This window comes from Arctopsyche grandis, chromosome 10, assembly GCF_051622035.1.
Source record: "Arctopsyche grandis isolate Sample6627 chromosome 10, ASM5162203v2, whole genome shotgun sequence".
In the NCBI taxonomy this organism is placed as follows: domain Eukaryota; kingdom Metazoa; phylum Arthropoda; class Insecta; order Trichoptera; family Hydropsychidae; genus Arctopsyche; species Arctopsyche grandis.
The window spans coordinates 3,025,825-3,050,891 of NC_135364.1; the positions used below are offsets into that span (position 1 = coordinate 3,025,825).

The 25,067-nt window shown below is 34.5% G+C and overlaps 1 protein-coding gene across 3 annotated transcripts in view; it reads right to left on the reverse strand.

Annotated features, from left to right (window-relative positions):
* Window positions 1–25,067, reverse strand: part of MICAL-like (protein) — a 117,862-nt gene that overhangs the window by 59,428 nt on the left and 33,367 nt on the right. The window contains exons 1-2 of one of the 3 annotated variants that reach the window (XM_077439560.1): window positions 19,037–19,154; window positions 15,357–15,517 (exon numbers count right to left, since the gene is read on the reverse strand). In XM_077439560.1, the coding sequence (XP_077295686.1) occupies window positions 15,357–15,517; window positions 19,037–19,039 (164 nt within the window). In that variant the 5' untranslated portion in view covers window positions 19,040–19,154. Of the gene's footprint in view, window positions 1–15,356; window positions 15,518–15,818; window positions 15,865–19,036; window positions 19,155–25,067 lie in introns of those variants that run through there. The other 2 variants (XM_077439562.1, XM_077439561.1) reach the window with 2 other exon arrangements.

A 25,067-nucleotide genomic window follows, 5' to 3' on the forward strand; every position in this document is an offset into this window, starting at 1 on the left:
ATGATGATTGTACATATGATTCTCAATCGATTTGTGAGCCCTTTAATATATGTACATAAGATAAGCCTACAATAATGTACTAATATTTTTATAGCTCGTACGAGACAACGAGTAGACATTCTATTAAATTAATCAAATCAAATCTATGCCGATTACTAAATCTAAAAAAAGTTGGAGAAGCACCACACGACACATTTGTTAACACGTTCGTAAGCTGGAAATTTCTCATAGCCCAAGACACAACACACAAAGATTCACGTATCCTGAAGATAAACGGCGTTAAACATGGAATACGTGATTCAAGAAAATTCTGCTCTTTCACCTGAAAGTCACACACCTCGTGCGATGCTATCCCGCACAGCCAAAGGGTTAACACAAATTAATAAGAAACGCACTAAAAACAACTTAATAGTGTCGCAGCAACACTCAAGCAATTTCCTCCATACTTATAACACTTAAGTTTAATAATGAACCGTTTGAACCGATCGATCGTATAATTTGATCGACCGATCGTGTGAAATAAATATATGTATATGAATATATATAATAAATAGTACGTGCAGAAGAAAGTGCGACAGGTGAATTTTCCAAATACCGTTACTTAAGGTGTCGATGCCTCGACCCTTCAATTACGATACGCCGTTTTTCACACGTGGAAATATTTCGCTTTCGTGTCTCAAATTAAAATCAGGTGTGTTTGTGAATTTTAATCGGCGGTAAAAATTAGTGAAAGTCGACACACCTGTGTGTGTATTACAACGTAATATGTAGACATGTAGTAATAATAAATGCAAGTTCTAATGATATTGTCTGCGTTGCATTCGCCTCGTTGCATCTCCAGGTGGTACAGGTAATAAACTTTTGTGTCCCGGCGTTAATTGCAAACGTTGTTTATTGTGGGCGTGTGTAGTTAATCGCATTGTCGATGTTAATTCATTATTGCGAGTGTGAAAGCTCAAAACTCTGCAAGCTTTGAAATTGTATATTGTAATATTATCTGACGTTTGCTTTAAGCTTCGACCTTTTCGATTTTCAGAGCTTTTCATAGAAATCGAGTCCGAAATCGCTCCGAAAAGACGCTTTCTTTTCGGAGTTTTGGAAACATCTTTTTATATGCATTTGAAGTTTTGACACATAATCTTTACGTTCTATTTATATTATAATTAATGGAAGATACACAATGCACTCAAATAAGTATGGAACGGCTTGGAATAACGAGGAAAGATAGGAATCGGAATACGCGGGTGAGAAGAGTACAAATGTAGTGGATATAGTGGATAGTGTGAAGAGATTAGAATGGCAATGGGCGGGCCACGTGGCTATAATAATGGACAAAAGATGTACTAGAATGGTACCATTCTGCAAAAGGGTAAAAGGAAGACCACAAGGAAGATGGATAGACGAAATAAGGAAAATCTGTGGAGTGAGATGGATGAGAGTTGCGCAGAATAGAGACGAGTGGAAGCGTGTTGGAGAGGCCTTCATCCAGCAGTGGATAGTGAGCGGCTTTAAATGATGATGATGATGACATATACAAATGATCATCTTAAAAAACTCATTAATACAATAATCACACCGTCCGATTTTATGGAACGATTTTCTATGGAAGAGTTCTACTATTGATTTAGAAAAAAAGAGAATACAAAAGATGAATTACAAAAACCTATTCGTTTTAAGGAAATTTACGATTTTATTTTTATAAAATTTAATGTTACTAACTCATTGGATACTCATTTCATAGATATTTACACCTCATTTCAATAAACTTGGCAGTAGGAAGAAATATATACGAATCTGAATAAGAATCGAGATTCCATCGTGTTTTCGGTAATATTTTATCTTTATATTGATATAGGTTTGACAGTGATCGATAACGGTGATTCCTATATTTGAAGAAATGTAGGAGAAACTTGTCAAAATAATAAGATCATACGAAATAAAAATTGCATGAAGACCATAGCGTACTTTTGAGTGTGTTCTTACCAAAAAGCTTGCCTACTATAAAGTTTAAAGTACAGTTGTAGATGTTTCCTTTAGTTTAAATTATTAATAATAATAATAAGTAATATCAGTCTATTAGTAAAGCAAGAAAAGGTTTTGCCTATATGATGCAATATAAAGTCTGAAAAAATTTTGTATGAAAACTAATTTTAAAGCAATTATTTTTGTAAAATTTTTTACCAGCATGAGAAGGAAAATTAGGCATATATAGGTACATAATTATATGTATTTAATTTCAGTTTGAATTTTTTATGCTAAATAAAATAGCTAATATGAGGTTTTATACTAAAAATTTGTATAAATAACGTGTGAAAAAAATTCAATAGTTTTGTTTCGAAAAAATTTTAAATCCACTCCATAAAAAAATTTGCATACGCGGTCATTCTGGATTAGAAAGAACACGGCTCATTAAAAAAGCTAAAGCCAGCAGGTATATTGAGCTAAACCCATTATAATTTCTTCAAAAGTCAAACGAAATCAATTAAGAGAAGCAGAATCGTTCGGAGCGGTGCATAAATTCGCATCTAATAAGCATAAACACCACGATTAATCTCAAAACAGTCAACCGACCATAAATTCCTAATGGGAAAAAGGATTAAACCTAACGGTTAAAACGAACAGGTATATAATATAAATAATAAAAATAAAAAAACCAACAATAAAATATACACCTGATCAACTAAAAAGCGACCCAACTTACGACCCACTTTCGATTGATTTTTACCGCCCAGCACGAGCATGCTCGCTTCGAATTAAAATTAATTTGCACATTGTTAGGCGCGAATCCGTGTTCAAATCTGACAGGTATGCCAACTTTGCGAATGAAAAAATAAATATGTGAATAAAAAAAAAACGGCGGTAGGTAAAAAGCGTCGACGTCTCGTTAGCGCGCTTTTCAGTCGTTGTTAATATCATTCGGCGAAAGAAAAATGATAGTCGACCGTCGACGCAATTAAAATAAATTAACATAAATATGGTATGTGTGCGTGAGATTTATTTAATATAAACCTGTCCGGGGGGAAAGAGTTTAAACGACGGTCGTATCTCTCGGGCGTAAAGGTGGCCATCCACGTGGTGATTTGTCCGCAAACGAGTCTCCCGCAGGGTCTCTGGTTACGACTGTCGCAGCTTAAGATACTAGATATACCAGCAATGGCAAATACGTGCCAAGAAATTTTAAAAAGTTCTACGTATAAAAATTACCTGCTACTGAACTCACTCAAACATTCCAAAAGAAGAGTGTATAGAAACTATCGTCTACTAAACTTTTAAAGCTTTTAAACTTATTTTTATTTGTCATTTCAGTAAACGCTGTCGGATTTTTATTAAAGGTTTTTTATAAGTTTCACTTTGTTCATTTGTAAGACACCCCTTCCTAAGCTCTTTCGATCACTTTGAAACTGCTAACTTGCGAGGTTTTCCGCCGATATAAATTTCAATTATAGATTCAATTCAATTTCAAATTTCAATTAAGTCGTTGGAGAAGTTTAACCGCCATAGACAAGTTCAAAGATCCAAAATTGACAGCCGACGAGAAAGATTTGTTTGACTTTTCGCCCCCCACTCGTTTTGTCAGAGTTTAATTGTTTAAACGCCTATAAGATCCAAAATTTTTAGCTTTTTCACACTATCTAATATAGAAAACGATAGTAAAAACAAATCTTTCGATATCATTATTGAGAATATTTTGTCTCACAAAAAGTCCTTTCATCAAATGTGAGTTTAATATCAATTTATGAAGAGATTGAAATGGCGATGGGCGAAAAGTGGATAAATGATTGCTCAAATGGTACCCGAAATAATGAGAGGAAGGCCACAAGCAATATAAGTGGATGAAATTGGGAAAATGTTTGGGAAGAGATTTGCTCAAAACAAAGACGAATATAAGTGTATTTCATTCCGCAGTGGATGGTGAATGGTTGTAGATGATGATAATGATGATTACTAAACAACAAAATTTCATCGTTACATAATATAATATAAATAAAATCGTAATACTCTTTGCTCATTGTAATACTCGATTATTGAAAGACAGCAGGTAGTTATAGGATCACTCGAACGATTGTATTATGATGTGAATGGATGCACTATCTGTTGGCAGTTAAATTAAATTAAATTAAAGCCGCTACGACAGACAAATCATTGAAAATTTGTCTGCAGACAAATCTCTTCGTGGAAAGCCACCTTTAGATACGCCGACTTCAAAACGATACACCCAACCGAAATAATTGAGTGCAGTGTTCTTTAATAATTTAATACGTTTGAAATTCATATGATTTTCTAATGGAATTATTCAATTTCGGTTGGCGAGTCGTTATCGCGTTAATGCCGTAACTAAACGCCTCGTTAATTCCTAACAATGGCCGCCAGATTGTTACGTTTAACGAGTGCCATATATGTTATATCAATTACGTTCTTATTCCAAAGTAAATCTTCCAATACTTAGATTCGCCAGCCTGAACTATTCGCCTGACCCAAATTGAAGTTTGAGTTTTAATTTGACAGTAGATGCATTTACAGCAGTTAAAAATTAGAAAGTACATACATACATAAATACAGTTCATAATCGTATTGCGAATAGATACAAAAATATATCAATAGGTACGTGAGGATGTACTTTATATGGAATTCAATGGAAGAATCGACATCTTATCTCAAATAAAAAATTAAACACGTATGAGTGTGAAAGCTTTGAAATTTTGAACGACGACGATTGACAGCGAAGATGTGAGACAACGTTTAGTGTTTTTTGACCACTTTCTTCTTTACGACTCTATTGTGTGACTGTGAAGAAAGAAGGTTAGATGAAAAAGAAGGGGAAGATGAATGTAATGAAGTAAAATAAAATTTATAAAAAAATTGGCACGTGTCTTTAACGTTCCGCGTCCGAAAGCAGAAGAAAGTAGAGAAGGAAATGCAATTATATTGCAAAAAAAATGTAAGACGATTTCAAATCGTCTGAAAGCAACCTGTAATTGCATCAAATGCGCAAAAATTATATACAAATGAAAAGATTCTTGGTTTATATACATATTTACGAGCGGTAAATATTACTATAGTTACATATAATGAATAAAATAAAAGCTCTACTTCTTTTTTACTTTCACAAACATAACTTAATATGTAGGTATATATTATATTTTTTCAGTTAACATTCAGTATTACTATTAGATGTTTTAAAATAACATAATCCAGATATATCTACAAGTTATTTAAAAAAAATACTTGATGCACTTTTGATTAACAAATACGCAAAAGCATTTTTATCAACGACTACATATATAAAAGATAATAAAAATAAAAAGTGGGATTTAATAATGAAAACGACAGACATTAAATACTTCTATTGTTTGTGTAAAAAATTGAAAAATTACTCTATCTAGCGCAAGTTGCAAAAAAATAGAGCGACATTCACTCAAAGAAAACACGCATTTTCATACAAATTCAGCACATTAAATTCGTCATAAATGAATGTATTACAAACGTATATCTAAATAAAAATCCATAAAATAAAATATAATAACCATTTTGTAGTACAATTTGTTTTTTACGACAAGCAGAAACTGGTAGCCATTCGTGTCGCACGCGTGTCGCCTTTTTACCGTTTATGGTCTGTTTAATCACTATCTATGTATTATGTATATATTTTCAAATAAAATATACATATATGGAAGGCGACTAGTGGCCTGGTGCGCGGATTAGTGCAAAGAACCGCGCATGCGCATTGTCGCTGTGACGCACGTACAAACATACGCGTAATCTTTTACGTATATATGAATATTCGTACGGGAAAAATGATAAAATGAGACAGTCGACGACTTGTTGTAGCAGATACGTCAAAACCGACGATTTGATAACAAACAACAACACTTCTTCAGATGTGAGAGGCGACGCCTCAATCATTTGTCATCGGGTAGAAACGTTGACAATAGGCGGACCGTTTGATCAATTAATCATACGATAAAGCGAGAGAATACCACGGAACGGACTATATGCGACAGAATCGTGTCTTTATAAGGCGATAGGAAGGTCTAGGTCCACCCACGTCGTCTAAACTGCTGAATAGGACGAGAAAACTCGTTGACAATTTACTTCTGAGAATGCCATATAAAAAAGTCTAAGAAAAACTGACAATGCCCGGCTCGGAACGTTCTAGATCCCATTTTGGATATCCAATCGAGCATTAAACCGACCGATAAAGGACGGCTAGTACCAAGCCTCATTAACAGAAATCGGCGGACAAGTTGCTTTTGCCCACAAAAAACGGCTTACTATTGTCAATTAATATTGTCCTACAAAATAATAGAGTAAAAAAAAGGTTGACGGTAATAATTGACAATGATGAACCATTTTTTGTGCATAAAATAATTCTGGCAGCCGATCTCTGCTCATTACTAAAGCTAGAGTGCAAAAAAAAAGGTTCTAAATAAAATTGGACAAAGCACAGTGAACAATTAACAATAAACGGCACGCTTCCGGTCCGACCTCTACTCATTACTAGAGGCCGGAATCTGAAGGGGCTGTTTATTGTTCAAAGATTGTAAATGCATTGTTAAAGGTTTGCCGAACCTTTTTTACAAAGGATTTACAACAATTGAACAATAGGCGGCACGTTTCCGGCCCCTTCAGATTCCGACCTCTACTCATTACACTCGGGACATTACAATCGTATCGATTTAATATTACGTGATGTGATCTTCCACGATTTTAACGATCACATTTATTGCTTTCCATCGCCTTCCCGAAGACGATCTTAATGGCTTTAAGTTTATTTTGCCGCAACGTTTTTTTTTTTACTTGCTAAACTTTCCTCGATACCTACTAACCAAAATATATAAAAGCAAAGATAAGACTCCATCAAAGAGAAAATCATAGGTTAGCATCTATTGTACGTCAATTTTGTATTACATTACACGGGGTATAACTTGAGACTTTCTCGCGTGCCACTTTAGCAAAAAGGTTGCCCCCGACTTTCAGATTCGTGAGAAATTCATGAAAACTGACGATTTAGCAGTGTGTTCGTTATATTATAAGACACCTGATTTTTTTAGCACCTAGAGAAGACCCACAAATGCACCGACAAATCCGGAAGTTGCAATCTGCTGCGACGAAATCCGATACTCGGCTTCGAATTTCCAACACTAATCAGCAGAACCTATTTAAAATACGCAAAGGAGGATATGAACGCTCGTTGGGTTTGAATAGAATACTTTTGTGTATGTTTAAAAGGGCAATTAGTATATACGCTCGAACAGTGTGGGCGATATGTGCGTGCATACTTGCTTGCTTGATACAATGACTGAGTTTTTATTTAAAAATTTGAAAAGAAACAATCGTCCCAAAATGCTAAATTGGTCGGGCACGTTGCGTTAATGATATTAGATGACTTTGGTCTATGGGTCGTTACGCGTTTGTGTTTTGTGAAAACGACAAAAATATACAAATCACTCCTTTGAACTCGAGTGCGTAGGTATCTTTAAAGTGTTTGTTTCGTTTCATTGAATTATATTCTCTAGTACTAAATTGTGACAAAAAATATAATAGATAAACGGAGGTGGTATTTGAGACAAGTTTCTATAAGTTTCTATCAACTTATTTACTTTATTGGATGTTTATTTTATTTAGTTTTTCTAAGAGATGAAATTTTTAATACTAGTTATGGGTTGTAAATATGTAGATTTTTGAGCTATTTTTCCTATTATGCTTTACTGATTAAGATTACCTGTGGTAAATTTTCATAATAAAATTCGTTATGAAAAATTAGTATTAGATACTTTTTACATATGCATGTAGATTACCTAAACACAAACTGCTCTAGGTCATCGACTTTTGAGAGGCTTTAATTAATATTATGTATTATGAGCATTTATAAGAATTATAAATAGGTTTTTGAGCTCCTTTTTCTATTATGCTGTACATTAAAATTAAAATAATATAATGCTATGATTACTAACAAAATTAAATTAAAATTGTAAAATAGAAAATGATCTAAAACACATCCTTGAAGCTTTCAAACCATTCAAAAGTATACTAAAAATTGAGTCTTGCAAAAGTAGAACATCATTTTGCTCACCACATTCAGGAACGAATCTACGAAACGCTCAATAATATCGAATTCCATCAATTGCTCCAAAAAACGAATGCATGATTGAACATGCAAAATTAATATTTGAAGAAATGTAGGAGAAATATATGCACTCTGTACGTGCAACTCGGCCCGAATTCGATTTGGCGAACAGCCCCTGTCACAGCGTGGAGCCAAGGACATGACGTTCCGTACTATTCGGTGTATTTTCGCCCTGCCTTTCCATAATTGGAGATAGATCCTGCCATTCTTTCACGGATTTACGTCATCCATATCATACCCGATACTTCCTCGACAAAATTCGATATCTTCACGGCCATCTGTAATAGAGAAGATCCAACGCGACCAAATTGAACGAGCCATCAAGTCGAACAATGGGCCGAAACGAAGACGAACAAAACAAATCGTGTCACGCAAGCGCCAAATTCGACCGCAGAAAAATGGGGCTACAATAATTGGAATTTTCGCATTTCCAAGGAAACACCCGCCAGAATCACCGGAGGGTTTGCAACGATCTCGTTTCTCGTCCGAGAGACGAAAAGCGATGCATCTTCAAGATCATTTTATGTAACGGCCGGTTATGTTGGTCAGGGCGCGGTGATGGATAACGGAGACGGCAGAATTCGTCTGCCGAACAGGTTCTCGTCATCAGATATACGGGTGCAATGACGGCGATCAATGATGATGATGATGACGACGATGAGATGGAGAGAAGGAGAGGAGGCGACCCCTTTTTGCGAACTCGCCTCGTCTCGCCAAAAATGGTAAGGCAAACCGCACCGAGCAAAAAGGTCGGCTGAGACACGAATACGTAAGAGCACATCATCACAAGATCGAGAATTTCGATTGGAAATTTTGAGGTTTTTTCAACCGGTCATTTTTATTAAACAGTCGATAGGTTTGTGCTTCAATATAAAAAAAAAAAAAAAGAAATAGTTCATTGAAAGTATCAGTTTGAGTCGTTTCTCACGATTTAGTAATTATTGACTAACGATGCGTTAACAATATCGCAATGCAATAAATCAATATAAAGTGGAATTTTATTACGGTCCTTTCCTATTCATAATTTAACATGAAACAGTGTAATGCAATGTTCCTGAGATGCGAAAGAGTTGGTCAGCCGTTGCGGTTCCAGACTTTTCGATGCCTTTTTTAGGACTTCGGACATTCCATTTTAAAAATTCCGGAGATTTCCCACGGTTTGATACTTGAGAAGGGTAACGAGAAAGCAATAAGAAGGACAATATTTTATTACCACAAAGAACACTGCTTGTGACGGTGTTAAGTTTACAAAATAAACAATTTTTAAGCTTGAAGCTTTCAACCCATTCAAAAGTACATATACTAATAAAAATTGAGACTTGCAAAATCTGAACGTCATTTTGGCCGATGCGGTGCAAACGATCGAAAAGCGCCAGACAGACTGAACCACAGATTAACGACACGTGTACCTTATGCGTGCGCACTGCTCGCACTTACACTAAGCGAAATCTACCCGAAGTCCCGACATACCTATCCTGTATACGTTCTGTGCTTCTGATACTTTAGTTCCGAATTTTTCCTTATTAAATTATTAAAAACTCGCCAGAAAGATTCAACTCAATTATAATAATTACCATTTTAATAATTGCATCTGTGCACATCGAAAGTTTACTCGTCATCTGATGTGCAATTTTTCATTCGTTAAGTCGAGAATTGCGTTTAAAGCAGCCATCCAGTTAATCTGTGGTTCAATCTGTCTGGCGCTTTTCGATCGTTTGCACCAAACCCCATTTTGGTCACCACATTCGGGTGACGAATCTACGAAACGCCCAATAATATCGAATTCCATCGATTGCTCTAAAAAACGAGTGCATCATGCATTCGACACAACCTGTTGTCGGATGCGTTTACCGTTGCATTTCGAACCGAATTTACCGCTGGTTCTTCGACATGCCCCTACGACGAGCCTTTCAATAAACATCCAGATACACGAAACAATTCGGCGTGTAATTTCGAGCCATATTACGCAATTTTTTCAGTCCTCTCTTGCATCCGAGACACTATTACGTACGTATGTGCATCGGACAATGCACTTCGATCGACCAACGGACCAACGCACGACCCACATTCGAATCACACCGAAAATGTACCGTTTTAATTTTCGCCATAGTCGACAGTGTGTCCCACTATTACGTGTGTAATAAATGGATATTATGCAAATGCGAGGCAATCAATTTGCAACCGTAACGGTTATGAGAATCTAAAAAAATGTATATATAGAAAACGATACGTTTTTCGACCGTCTCTAAATTCTATACATCTGTTGCGACGATGACGGCAAATATTTGGCTGTGCCGGAAGTGATGCACTTTGAGGTCTTGAGAGCTTCGGTTTTATGTTTGTGACACTTAAATGTGACACATCTGCGATATGATTCAAAATATATTAAGATATACGGACAAAATATTCCGGGGCTATGCAAAATCCTTAAATAGCCCACACACGAAGAGATCGATAAATAGCTGCCTACGAAATTCGCCATCGGGAGAGATGCTACGACCGATCATACTCATCATCAGAGGTGGGGGGCCAGGACTCAACCTTTTTTATTGCTCTCTTGCTTCGTAGGACAATATTAACTAACAACAGTGAATCAGATTTTGCGCATAAAATAATGCTGGTAAACTATCTCGGCTCATCATCATCATCCAGTCCCATCTCACCCCACACATTTTCCTAATTTCGTCTTCCCATCTTCCCTACGATCTTCCTTTTACCCATTTCCATTCCATGATCATTTTTATATGTCGTCATCATCATCATCTACAGCCGCTTACCATCCACTGCTGGATGAAGGCCTCTCCAACACGCTTCCACTCATCTCTATTCTGCGCAACTCTCATACATCTCACTCCACAGATTTTCCTTATTTCGTCTACCCATCTTCCCTGCGATCTTTCTTTTACCCTTTTCCATTCTCTCAGGTACCATTCTGGCACTTCTTTTGTCCACCTTTCACCCATTCTTCTAGCCAAGTAGCCCGCCCATTTCCATTTCAATCACTTCACTGTATTCACTATATCTACTACCCTTGTCATACTTCTCACTCACGTATTCCATTCCCTGTCTTTCCTCGTTATTTTTATTTTATTTATTGAAATCGAACATATACACTCGCCTTTGCAGATCGCTCCAAAACCTACGTGTACTAATACAGATACAATATAATAATACAACTAATACAAGCATTTATATACAATGCGAATTTATACAAACATCAACCACAGAGACATTTTTCGATCATTTTATAATAGAAATTGGCGAACAACAAGACGCTGAATAACTTGAGATTTGCAAGAGAGATTGGAGATGCCAATTTACAGGAACCATTTCAATGAAAATCAGTAAAAAATGGCAAACTCTGAAAGGAAACGTTCGACCTGGAGACACAAACCAAGGTCTGGCCAATAGCTACTAATGGGAGTCGAACCGTGACCACTCCGTTAGAAAGCATAATATGCTATGTAATTACTAGTCCACGCTACTGGTTATGCCAAAAATACAAAGTTGAATAATTCTTTGACTTTATTGGACTTTGTGTAGCAACTTGGCGTTCAATGGACCGATCATACTATACATGTAGAATCAAATCTCTCGACTACGTTTCTGAGAATCTTTTGAACGTTGTCAACAACTATACAGAGAGTTTCAACATTTGATGACACAATCTACTATAGGCCAAAGTATAGTAATATCAGATTTTTTGATCACCTATGTACTTCATATTCATTTCTCGCTCATTCTATTAACATGCAAGGTACCGGAGCATTCTCGCCTAGTAGCGTGGGTGGTCCTTAAAGTTCCTATGATGAAGTCATGTGCATTTCTATTCAAAATTGTATATTGTTATCATTTTTTTTACAATTATAACGTTATCAAATCCCACATTAGACCAATTCAAAGTGCAGAGGGTTCCCTTTCAACTATGACATTGCGAAATAGCTGGTACATGTTGCACATATGTATGCACGAGTGCCCGTTTTATGAGATGCGTTTTTGCGCAATCGCACGTGCATCCAATGTGCACTCGCCAGCTTGAATCATTTGTAATTGTAATGAGAAAATGCACTCGTACTCGTTTAAGTATAAATAGCTATATAATCGACGTTTACGGAAAAAACAATTAACAAGTTAACGCAAGCAGATACGACACTCGGTGCAATTTTTAATTGGCGCCAATTATTTGCAAAAACGAAGATATATTGAAAAAAAAATGGTGCAATATCTTATCCGTCTGAAAATTCACTGTGACCTTTCTCCAATGGAGGCCGGTTCGATTCAATAAAAAGTCAATACTTGTCTGACTTTTTGCGTGTATATTATGTTATTATCTAAAGGTCATCCCGAACCTAAATCGGTACAAAAACGAAAAACAACTGCTACACTTGGCACATAAAAGAATTTGTCGACTTTCAATGAAAGTCTATCAAGTGATTTATTTGGAGAATCGAGTTAAGAACACCAAGTCTAATATATAATGATATTGAGGTAGAATTTTTTTTCGTGGCGTTTACAAGTGCAAAAAACAGGCACACATTTCAGAAATTAATTTTTATAACAGTCCGACAATTCAAACATCATTCATAATATTCCGTCAGTTACAGACATTACAAACAAACTAACCAGTAGATTATATGACAGAATCACTAATAACCATACTAACACACTTGTGAAGGGTCTCAGTTATTACAACAAAATGTCTATACCCTTCAGGTATAACACACAGATTATCTAAACACAATATGATTTAGATCGTCAACTTTAGAGAGTTTTTAATTAATACTATGTCTTACATGTATTATGAGCATTAATAAGAATTGTAAATAGGTTTTTGAGCTCTTTTCCTATTATGCTCTAACATTAGAATAATATAATACTATGATTACTAACAAAATTAACTTAAAATTGTGAAATAGAAAATGATCAGTAGATCAGTAGCTATTGTGAATATAATTTAGTAATAATAAAAAGCGTTTAAAAATCAAACATCATTCATGCAGTTAACGGATTTTCACTGCACATATGCCGTCGAATAATCCATAAACAGCCAATCTCCATCCACTGTTGGTTGAAGGCCTCTACAACACGCTTCCATTGTCTTTGTTTTGAGCATTCTCATCCATTTTATTCAATACATGTTTCTAATTTCATCCACCTACTCTCTCAAGTACCATTCGAGCACTTATTTTGCACCAATAGGTATATAAGAACCAGCCGTAAATACAAAACATCCCTGCGAGGCCAAAAATGGAGGAGAAAACATCGATATTCCACTCATACATACATACATCACATTCAACTGTAAAAATAATTATGAGCGCAGGCTACCAGACAAATAGGTTACAATAATCTACAATAAGGGCGGTTTCAGACTAGCATTTTATACGCGCGTATAATCTCGTTTTTTGAAGTGCATGTAGGCGCGTATAGGCGCGTCGTTTTCCATACGCGCAACTCGTACGAGCGTAGACGCGCTTATAAGCTCGTATTATCCACGTTGATACTAAATCACCACTACCGGCTCGAGCGAAAACGCCGGAATAAGCCCGAGTACGCGCGTCCGGTTTTTTGAAGCGCGAAAAGTAGCGCGCGTGTAAGCGCGTATGCCGAAACGACCGTATAAGCGCAGAAAAAAACGCTAGTCTGAAACCGCCCTTACCCGAACTCCGTACATAAATAAATAAGAGCCGTACAAGTGGTACAGCCATCAAATGGTGATGTCTACCACGCACATAATTATTCCGAACATACAGCGTTCCACACTCCTCCTATAGTTAATATAACTATATTTAATCATATTATAGCTTTCATTATTTTCCTTTTCATTTGTTTATTTTGTATTTACCTTTTTCATTTGTTTTATATTTGTAAATTTCAATTTCTTCTTATATTCTATCTTATAACCTTTTCCAAATATTTTAATACTATAGTTTAATTATGCAATGTACTACATATTTTGTCATGCCTTTATTCTTTACTTTTTAATTTGTTTTCCTTATATTTATCTTTTTCATTTTTGTAAAAATCTATTATTGGACTCGGATGTTACATATATTATTTATTTACTTTTTGTTTTTTCATACCTATCTCTGTACATCCTGTCTGTTGATTTTTCAATTAATAAAATAAAATAAAAATAGATCCATTAGACTTTATGCAGCATGTCCAAGTTTCTTTATTTGAAACAAAAAAAATAAATAGATGAAGCCTTGAAAAATGACACAAAACGTTAACGAATGAATAGCACACTATAGTCGAATCGACCAAACTGGTACATTCGACTGTATACATGAATTTATTTTTAGCTCGTGAATGAATCAATACTGCGATTTTGCTACTGTGGGTTTTGCGGGGGTGGAAAAATGGAAGTTCTGGGAAGCGGTTCGTTTTATGGGTGACGATAAGAAATTGGTACGTTATCTCCATGAGTTGTTGTGACCACTAATTGGTGGTCGCACCACAACCGTGGTCGGTTACTTATGGTGTCATGTCGGGGTGAAACCAAGGTCGGACAATCTACAACACCGGACCATACCGGTCGGTCGTGACTGGGATCTTTATGCTTTATTATATTGTGCCGGGTGGCGCGTGGCAACCGATGGCGTGGATGCATGCGATATTTAAACCGACTAGAACACATCTGTCATTGAACATTCTCCTAATAAGTATATCGAGCAGACCTCCTTATAGAGTTGTCAATTTAGAAAGAAATACCTCACATGTTTAAAGCACCATTGAAGTGATTGTAAGTCACTTGCACTCATAGCTCAACATACATACATGCATGCATACATATTTATGCATAAACATCAAATTGATGCAAGTCAGAGACGTCACAATCGACTAGTAAATTGAGTCATAATTCAAATCAAACGAATATCGATACAGATTGCATTGACTCCGCTGTTCGGACCTTTTAAAAAACTTTACGTTGAAACTTTACAAGAATTGACGCCACACAAATTTAAGCCCAAAATTGCAAATCATTAAAGCATTTATCTTCTTAAACAACTTAAAATGCATCTCATAATGCAACTCAGCGTCCAAACTCCATCGTCCATTGACTCAAAGGTCGTATATATATGTATGTATATGTAATTAAAAATATACACAAAGACTCTATATTATTGAGAAGGTACACAAATCTTAAAAATTAGAAAGGACAAGACTTGGATCCTTGGCGATGTTGTACCCAAAGCCTCCAACGGTCAACTCAAATCAAACTTACATCAAATCTGGTCTGAAGTGATGGATGAGGGCGCAGAAAGCGAGTCCATCACGCCAAGACGTAGTCATATTGTCGACTCTGACTCCGGAGTAGCCCTCGGTGACACGACGACACCATAGTTCCAAGGCTTTGGTTCCACGACGTTCGCCCATGTCTGATTCCTGCAAAAACCATAAACACACCACATATAAATAACCAGTCAAAAATCACATCGTGAGAATCGCTCTCCGACAACAATAATATGGTAATGGGGAAAAAAATGAGAGCCAACCAAGAATGTCGATTGTATTAGTGCGATAGTTTGGCCAGTCATGGAAGTAAATTAAAAATCCGACGTAATGAAAACGGTTCGATGATCAATAATAATAATAATAATAATGAATTTGAGTAATAATAATCTAATAAAGGCAATTCATATCAAAAAGTCATGACATGCATGTGAATATGGATGAAGATATTTACCACCATTAGTACGGGAAATAAAAGCATAAAATAGGTTAACATAATAAAATTGAGTGTACGAATACACAATATGAACTAGTGTCAAAATTACATATGGAACATAGTGCAACAATAATACGGTACGCGAAAATAAATAATAAATAAAATAAGTGGAGGGGGGACCGAATTCAGAAACCAACTAAATTAAACGAAGACAGTATGTGTAAATAAACAATTAAAAAAAATATAACGGAAATGCCTACATAACTTGAGACTAATATTATTTTAGCTCAGTGACGCGTGATTGCGACAAAGCAGAACTATTATCAAAATCCTTCCAAAAACATCACACACTCACACAACATTACAATCACATACCAACGCATAATAAAGTCAACCGGTCCATTAAAATCATCACAAAAACTCCCACTAACAGTACTAAAAATATAAAATTGGTGCATCCGTGTGAAATCCAAAATATAATACGTAATTTAAAAAATTAAAAGGCACCTGGGCGAGATTCAATAGATAACATCACAATCAAACAACTTCCATTTAAAGCTTTAGTCTCACTATCTAAAATATTCAACGCATGTTTACTCACCGGGTATTTCCCAGAATACTGGAAAACAGCCAACGTAATTCCCATACTTAAGCCCGATAAAAGCTCAAAAAACCCGGCCAATTATCGACCCATTAGCTTACTTTGCACGCTTTCAAAAATTCTGGAAAAAATAATCTACACACGTTTACTTAAAGTCGTAAATAAGAAATTAATAAATGAACAATTTGGATTTCGCACTGGACATTCCACGACCCAACAACTAACAAGACTAACTGAACACGTGACGAAGAACTTTAATATGAAGAGAAGTACCGGAATGGTATGTCTCGACATAGAAAAGGCCTTCGACACGGTTTGGCACGATGGACTCATTCATAAGCTCCTTATTAACAAAATACCAAACTACCTAATTCTCATCATCAAATCGTACTTAACTCGTAGAAAGCTAGTGGTTAGCGTAAATAATGAATTATCGTCTCCAAAAATAATCGCAGCTGGCGTTCCGCAGGGGAGCTTGCTTGGCCCACTCTTGTTCTCCATATATATAAATGACATACCTATTCCAAAAAACTGTCACATAGCCCTATATGCAGATGATACAGCTTGCTTCACAAGTAGCAAAAAACCAGACACTATTCTTAAAAATCTTGAATTTGCAATTAAAACAATGACTGAACACTTCACTAAGTGGAAAATTCAAATTAATCAAACCAAAACAGACGCCATATTCTTTAGTGTTAGAAAACATAAGCCAAGTTCAGATCTGAAAATCCCCTCTGGAGAAAGTCTGAAATGGCAGTCAGTAATAAAATATTTAGGAGTAACGTTTGATAAAAGAATGAGATGGGCACCTCACATTGAGGCAGCGAAATGCAAGGCGATGCGGGGTATATCCTCAATATATCCAATATTTAATCGCCATAGTTCTTTATCAACGCTAAATAAAATAAAATTATATCGCGCGCTCATATTACCATTATTAACCTATGCTTCACCTGTATGGAATAACGCCTCGAATACTAACCTTTCCAAGCTCCAAGTAATACAAAATAAATCCCTTAAAATAATTTATAATACACCCATATATACTAACCTGAAAAAACTGCATGCTATATATAATATTCCGTTTGTTACAGACATTACTAACAAACTAACCAGTAGATTCTATGAAAGAATCACTAATAACCATACTAACACACTTGTGAAGGGTCTCAGTTATTACAACAAAATGTCTATACCCTTCAGGTATAACACACAGATTATCTAAACACAATATGATTTAGATCGTCAACTTTAGAGAGTTTTTAATTAATACTATGTCTTACATGTATTATGAGCATTAATAAGAATTGTAAATAGGTTTTTGAGCTCTTTTCCTATTATGCTCTAACATTAGAATAATATAATACTATGATTACTAACAAAATTAACTTAAAATTGTGAAATAGAAAATGATCAGTAGATCAGTAGCTATTAAAATAGATATAAGATGTATTGTGAACATAATTTCGTAATAATAAAAAGCATTTAAAAATCAATCAAAAAAAATATTATTTTAGCTTTGAAAAACATGTTCAGTCGATAAGTTATCGATTCTGCGAATTATCTCCGAGCACGCTCTTGACCAGTTTCGGTACTGAGAAGTTTGAGATCATCTTTGTAATAATATTTAAATAATAAATCAACGTCTTGGGCAATACTAAAATCTCAAAGTCATACATGAAAGTATCTCAAGTTACAAAACGGCCAATGTCTATTCTGAAAAAAATTGCATATCAAATATATATTGATTTTGTAAAGCAATAGGACATATATACATACATACATAGTGGATCGACAACAATTGTGCAAAGGGGAAATTAGATACACGTGTCGCTTCAATATCTTCGCGGCTTTATACATAGATCAGATTTTAATACGTATTTCCTATCTATCTTCTTGCGTATGTTCTACTACGATAATTAGACTAGTCTAGAGTTTATTATTTCGATTTTAAAAACAAATTCTAATGATGAAATTGGGAATTACATAAAAAGTACCCATTAATGGTGTTTATTATACGCTAAAATCCAAATCGATAACTAATATAGATCCAATGTCATACATACATATGTAAAATAGGATGATCTTCATAACATTCTAGCATGTTTGAAAGATTTTAGGATCTGGGTTTTACAAAAGCAAAATATTATAAATATATCATGCAGATTTTCCCCTTTCGGTTGAACAACGTCAATTAAAAACGACAAACACAGATCTCAGTCAACATTTGCTTATTTCAAAACACGCATTCGTAAAAGGCACAACATTCGACCTTTGCTTGAAATTTCGCGTGCATAAACATCCACGGCAAAAAGATAATGGCCGACGGGAGCGGCACGCTTTACGACCAAAACCGCACACGACACACGCACACACACTTGCGCAAACGCATCACCAATGTAAACACAAACACACAAATAACGATTCAAACAAATAGTACGTTTTAAATACAAGACGAAACGTGTACCGGAGATGTGTGTCGGTGTAATAATAAAGGTAAGATTCGAACGAGTGTGCGGTCAAACAAGTTTCGAACGGGGTTAGTTTCGGACATGTACAAGTGTACGTGCGACATAACCTCAATGTGTACTCATCGGGTCGGGTTTTTGTGGGAATTTTCATGCAAAAGTACCATTTTCCGGCGTTAGAAACGCTCCTGCGTCGATTGGTGAGACATTTCCGCCGGAAAAGCAGAAAAATCGCGAAAAAAGGGCGCACGACCTGCTCGCAACCGATACCGAATGGTGACTGTCAGTGTCAGTTCCGCGTCGGTAAAACAGCGCGCGCTTTTACTCTCCTAGTGAATGGCGTGTGTGTGAATCGTACAGGTATTGGAAACCTTTTAGTGCTATTGTGTGACTTAATTTCGTTAATGTTGTATAATTTTAATAGTGCAGTTCTAATGGTTAGAAGGTCACATATTCACACCCGAATTTAAGTCGAGAATATTGAAGAAAATCAATAGTTTTCATTGTTCATATGAATTCACGATTCTTCGGATGCTAGCTATCAAAATTCAAGACTGATTTTAATACCTGGAGCTGGAGTCAGAAGCATGAAATCGTTGCTTTTTGGCTGGAGTCGAAGTTTAGTCAATAAATGTACCGAATGAATATTGAATAACTAACTGAGAGTGACTCAACAATACCGGTGACGTGGTGTTTCTGTCTTTTTTATTTACAAGCTTAATTAAAAAGAAAAAAAGGTCTGATATTTGACAAATACGTAACGACAAATGCGAATATTTTACCAGTTTCGTCTATTTATTCATAAATAAAAACAAATATGCAATGAAAATAAGTTTAATTAATAGTAAAAGCTCATTATATAATTTAATATAGTCGGTTCCCTACATTAATACTTGAGAGATATTGGAAAATTATAAAAAATATATATATTTTAAATTCAGATCATATTGACTGCAAGAAAATGTCGGTTTGGATTTTTTTTCAGCGACTTCACAGCCCTGGTTTAAGAGGGCTGGACAGCAGCACCTTGTCCATACAAACGTACTATACTTCTCCCTTCCTCAATTATGGCACTAGAGTTATTATTTTTTAATATGCTATGGATATCCACCATTGGGGTGCATCTATCGTTTTATTTTTTTGATTAATTATTTTTTAAAGGAGCTAGGAGCCGCCAAAAATCTATAAAATCGCCTCTTTTTTACACCCACGAAACGAGTCCAGCGTGCTTATTTAACGGTCGATTTTTAAAAAAATACGCCGATAGATGCACAGAAAGTATCTTTCTCATACCGATGATGAAATTTTTTTTAAAATTGGTCCAGTTTTGGAGGAGAAAATAGTAGAATACGAAACCTCGATTTTGTCAATTTAAAATACGTTTTATCTGGTCGAAGCGCAACTGTCGCATTCACTCAATATATATATATTGATATATATTGTCGCATTCACTCAATATATACATACACTCAATATATATATCGAAGAAAGGAACGGTAACAAAATTAAGGTTTCGGGTGTACAGCCCTCTTAATGAGAGCTAACATAAAAGAAAATAAATTCAATACATTGCATTGAATATGTCTGTAAATATGATCTGATTATTATGTAGTTTAACAATGAAAAATGTTTTGTAATTGCCAGTGACATAACAAAGCAGGTGCAGCAGGCGCGTAACTACGGGCATGCGGTGCATGCGGACCTTTTAAATTTAGAGGCCGAAAAGGTTTTTAAATAAAAATAATAGACATTTTTCAAATAAAAATCTTGGAAGTCGTAAAAATTATTCATATGACTAATAGGAAGCACTATATAGTTAAAAGTTTATACTCCAAATTTGATACGCAACACTTTGTGTCGAATTTTCAAGATTTTTTACTCCTTCTCACGACATTTAATAGTTTTCTGTTATGGTACAGTAATAATGATTGTTTGCAATGATCTATAAAAACGATGTTGAAATTTTAAAAAATGGTTATAGTTATAGGTTATAAGTATAAATAAATAAACCAATTGTAATACAAAAGTAATTACAAAAATCCAAAATGGATAGTTTGAAAAAACACTTAGTGGGGCACAGAAAATAAAAATGAAACAACAACATGAAGCATTTAATAATAATGTTTCCGAAACTTGACCAATTTTTAGTGAAAAATCAACGAAGAATTAAAGGAAGCGTCGAAATAATCGATCAAACTTTTAATAACAACAATCAATTTAATTTTAACAAAAAAAATACTAAAGAGTGGCCTTTTGTTAGCATTTTCATGCGGGCCCAATTTTTCTAGTTACACTACTGAGGTGCACAAGCAAATGGTTCGGAATAAAAGATGGCTACAATTTTCAATGTTTTCATAATTTCAATTGAATATACGTAATATATAATTTAATATTTTAATTATAATTATGTATGTACTTATTTAACGAAAGCCAAAAAATTTAATTGATTTTTTTTCATTTACATACACGAATGATTTCTTATATACAATATTATATGTAGTTTGTTATACATATATGTATCTATTACATTATTATTTAAACAAAATCAAAAGTACATATAAAATGTAATTCGTTCGTGTGTATATCTTAGTTACAATCTACCACACTCCATTTTAAACTCAACATTTGTATAATATTATGCTTTTGTCATGATCCTATGATGATATTAAACTTATATGCAAGGTAATTTCAACTTTATACGACGATAGTAACTTTATTACTCCATATAACTTAATAATTACAAATATAGTAGACTTTAACGACCAGTAGTATGCTACGGAATGTATTATATATAAGATAAGTACTTAAGAAATATGAATTGGACGTTTTAGATCGGATTATATCATATCTGCTCATTCATCCAAACCATTTAATCCATTCACACTCTGGATTACAATCTTCCAATAACACCTCGATACATCAAAATTTTGTTATAGTGAAGCGTCTACTGTTTGTCTTTGAAATTTGTATTCATTTAAAAATAATAAAGTATCTAATTAAAGCTGAGTAAACTGATAAACATGACTCATTGATTTTGTATGTTTGTGAAGACTGTTCCAATTATTTTATTTGGTCATTGTCTGCACATTCATCGTGGATTAGTTCAACAATGAGCTACTTATATTTTATAGCTAAATCCTTAACTACACAAGCGATAGAGCCACGATTATCATGGGAAATCTCTCAAAATTAAAGCGAGTGATTAAATTTTAAATTGAAACTATTCCGTGTAGTAATACAAACAGTTATCCAATCTATTATATTAGATACATTTACCGTAATAAAATTAATATAATATATCCACAGTACAATATAATTATGCAATATCCAGTCGACGTCTCTTAACCCAATTGTACACAACGGTACATTTGATATTGACTATTTAATTGACTAAATCCACTATAAATTGTTAATACCAAAATATATGTATATATGTTAGTATGTCGTCTGTCATATATCATTATGGCATCTCTCTCTCTCTCTCTCTCCCTCAATTAGCGCGTCTCGAAATAGCCTGGTGGCAAAACTAGACTTGTGTACCTTTTCGTACAGAGCGTAACAGCGTAACTTACGCCGATAGCAGTAAATCATACATTTAACCGGACCCGAATCGAGAATAATCTTCAATTAATGTGATCGGCATCGTCGGCCGCCGACCGAGTGATAAATTGCGTAAAAAAAATCTCGGACTCACGCATGATTATCATCGAAATTGGCGTATTAATTAGCGTCGTCAATGGGACGAAAATTCGATGCATATCTGGTTCGGATTGTTTGCAATTTCGAAATGTGGCGAAAAAAATTGACAGTGACATAGTTTCGTTCCGTTTGCCGAGCAAGGTGAAAAATCGATACGTTCGATTTATCTGCGGAAAATAATTGGCGCGTCGATATAAAAGTTTCGCCAGATTCAAGGCTGGTTACTGATCTCTGATTTGCAATAGGAATACTATTAACTAGTGTTGTGCCCGTTGATATCTCAACGGGCAGTTTTAAAGCGAATAAGACATTATTTTATTTTATTTTATTTTATTTTATTTTATTAATTGAAAAATCAACAGACAGGATGTACATAGATATGTATAAAAAAACAAATAGTAAATAAATAATATATGTAACATCCGAGTCCAATAATAGATTTTTACAAAAATGAAAAAGATAAATATGAGGAAAACAAATTAAAAAGTAAAGAATAAAGGCATGACAAAATATGTAGAACATTGCATAATTAAACTATAGTATTAAAATATTAGGAAAAGGTTATAAAATAGAATATAAGAAGAAATTGAAATTTACAAATATAAAACAAATGAAAAAGGTAAATACAAAATAAACAAATGAAAAGGAAAAGAATGAAAGCTATAATATGATTAAATAGCACATTACATAACTAAACTAAAGTATAAAAATATTGGAAATATTGGAAAAATAGAATAGGAGAAGAAATGAATCAATCGGTCAAGATTCTCTTGATGTTAGACCTGAATTGATGTAGGGAAATACCAAATAGATCAACCTCATTCAGCTCTCCGTTAAACATACGATAAACGCGCTGCAGATAAAAATATTTTTGGGAATTAGTATTGAAAGAATCAAGTGAAAAGAGTGCAACGCGTCTAGAGTACCGAACTGGGATTCTGAAATTAACCTTATTCAGTAAATCAGAACAATCAAGAAACCATTTATGAGCTTAAAGAAGAATATAGCATCAGTATGTCGTCGCCTGACAGAAAGATTGTTAAAAGAAAGGATTTTTAAAATGTCGGAAACAGTAGAATGGGTATAGGTAGGAAAAAGGTAGCGCAAGGATTTAATAAATTTAAGTTGAACTTTCTCAATACAATTAATATGGGATAAATAAAAAGGTGACCAGATAATTGAGGCAAATTCAAGGTGAGACCTTACAAAGGAAAAATAAAGTAATTATTTATTATGAATACATTATTATGAACTATTGTCGAACCGATCTATCGTATTTGAAGAAATGTAGGAGAAACTTGTCGGTTGTATAAAATATGCATTCTGCACGTGCAAGAACACCCACTGCTTACGGTCATAGCGGGAAGCCAAGGACACGTGACTTCCCATACCACTCGGTGTATTTTCACCCTTATATACTTGCTGCCGCAACTACTCAACTACTCTACTCATCCTACCTCTACTCATCACTAGTCACCGGACCCAGAAGGTGCCGCGTATTGTTCAAAGGTTGTAAATGCATTGTTAAAGGTTTGCCGAACCTTTTTTACAAAGGATTTACAACAATGGAGCAATGGATAGCACTGTGACTATCCTACTTCTACTCATCACTGTGTATTTTCAATGGATGGAAGTATTCAACCAATCACCAAAAATTATTTGTCAATTGATTAATTAATTATTTATTGATTATAATTATATGTATATTATTTTTATCATTATTGTATCTTTTGTATTACCTATACATACATATTAGCCAGCAGTTTGGCTTAGTGGTAGCGTATATATTTAGCAACACTGAGGTCAAAGGTTCTAGTCCTCGCCACTGCTGGTTAGATTTGGGGGTTTTGTGACTCCAAATCGATCGTTTCTCTATTAGAGTTTGCCAATTTTATCTGATCATTGCTGAAACGGTTCCTGAAAATTGGTATTAGAACTAATCCTGTTGTCACAAAAATCTGCCTGTGTATAATTTGTAATAATTATACACAGTAATCTGAAATCTATAGATATCTCTATAGACATCTCTATAATTTCGTATTTATTATATGTATAAAAATTGTATACAAAAAAAAATCTAAAAATAATCCATAGATATCTCTATGATTATTATTTCTGATTAATTGTTATATGCTATATATTCTGATTGTATATGTATGTATTACTGTATTTCTGATTTCTGATTGTTTATGTATTCTGTATTTCGTTAACGTACACCCGTCGCATTGGAGCAAATCTGTAATGGCGAGTGTATATTGATTTGTAACAATAAAATAAAATATATTGTTTATATGGATGATAAGGATATTATATGGATGATAAGGATATATAGACGATTCTCCCTATCGTCTGGAATAAAAATCATTCTTATTATTAAACAAAGTTAGGTTAGGTTATAAATAAAGACTGAAGTTAGATTAGGTTAATTATAAATACACGTCGGTTATGTCCTAAATCGTTAATTTTTATCGGCAAATATGGCCGAGTGACAAATTT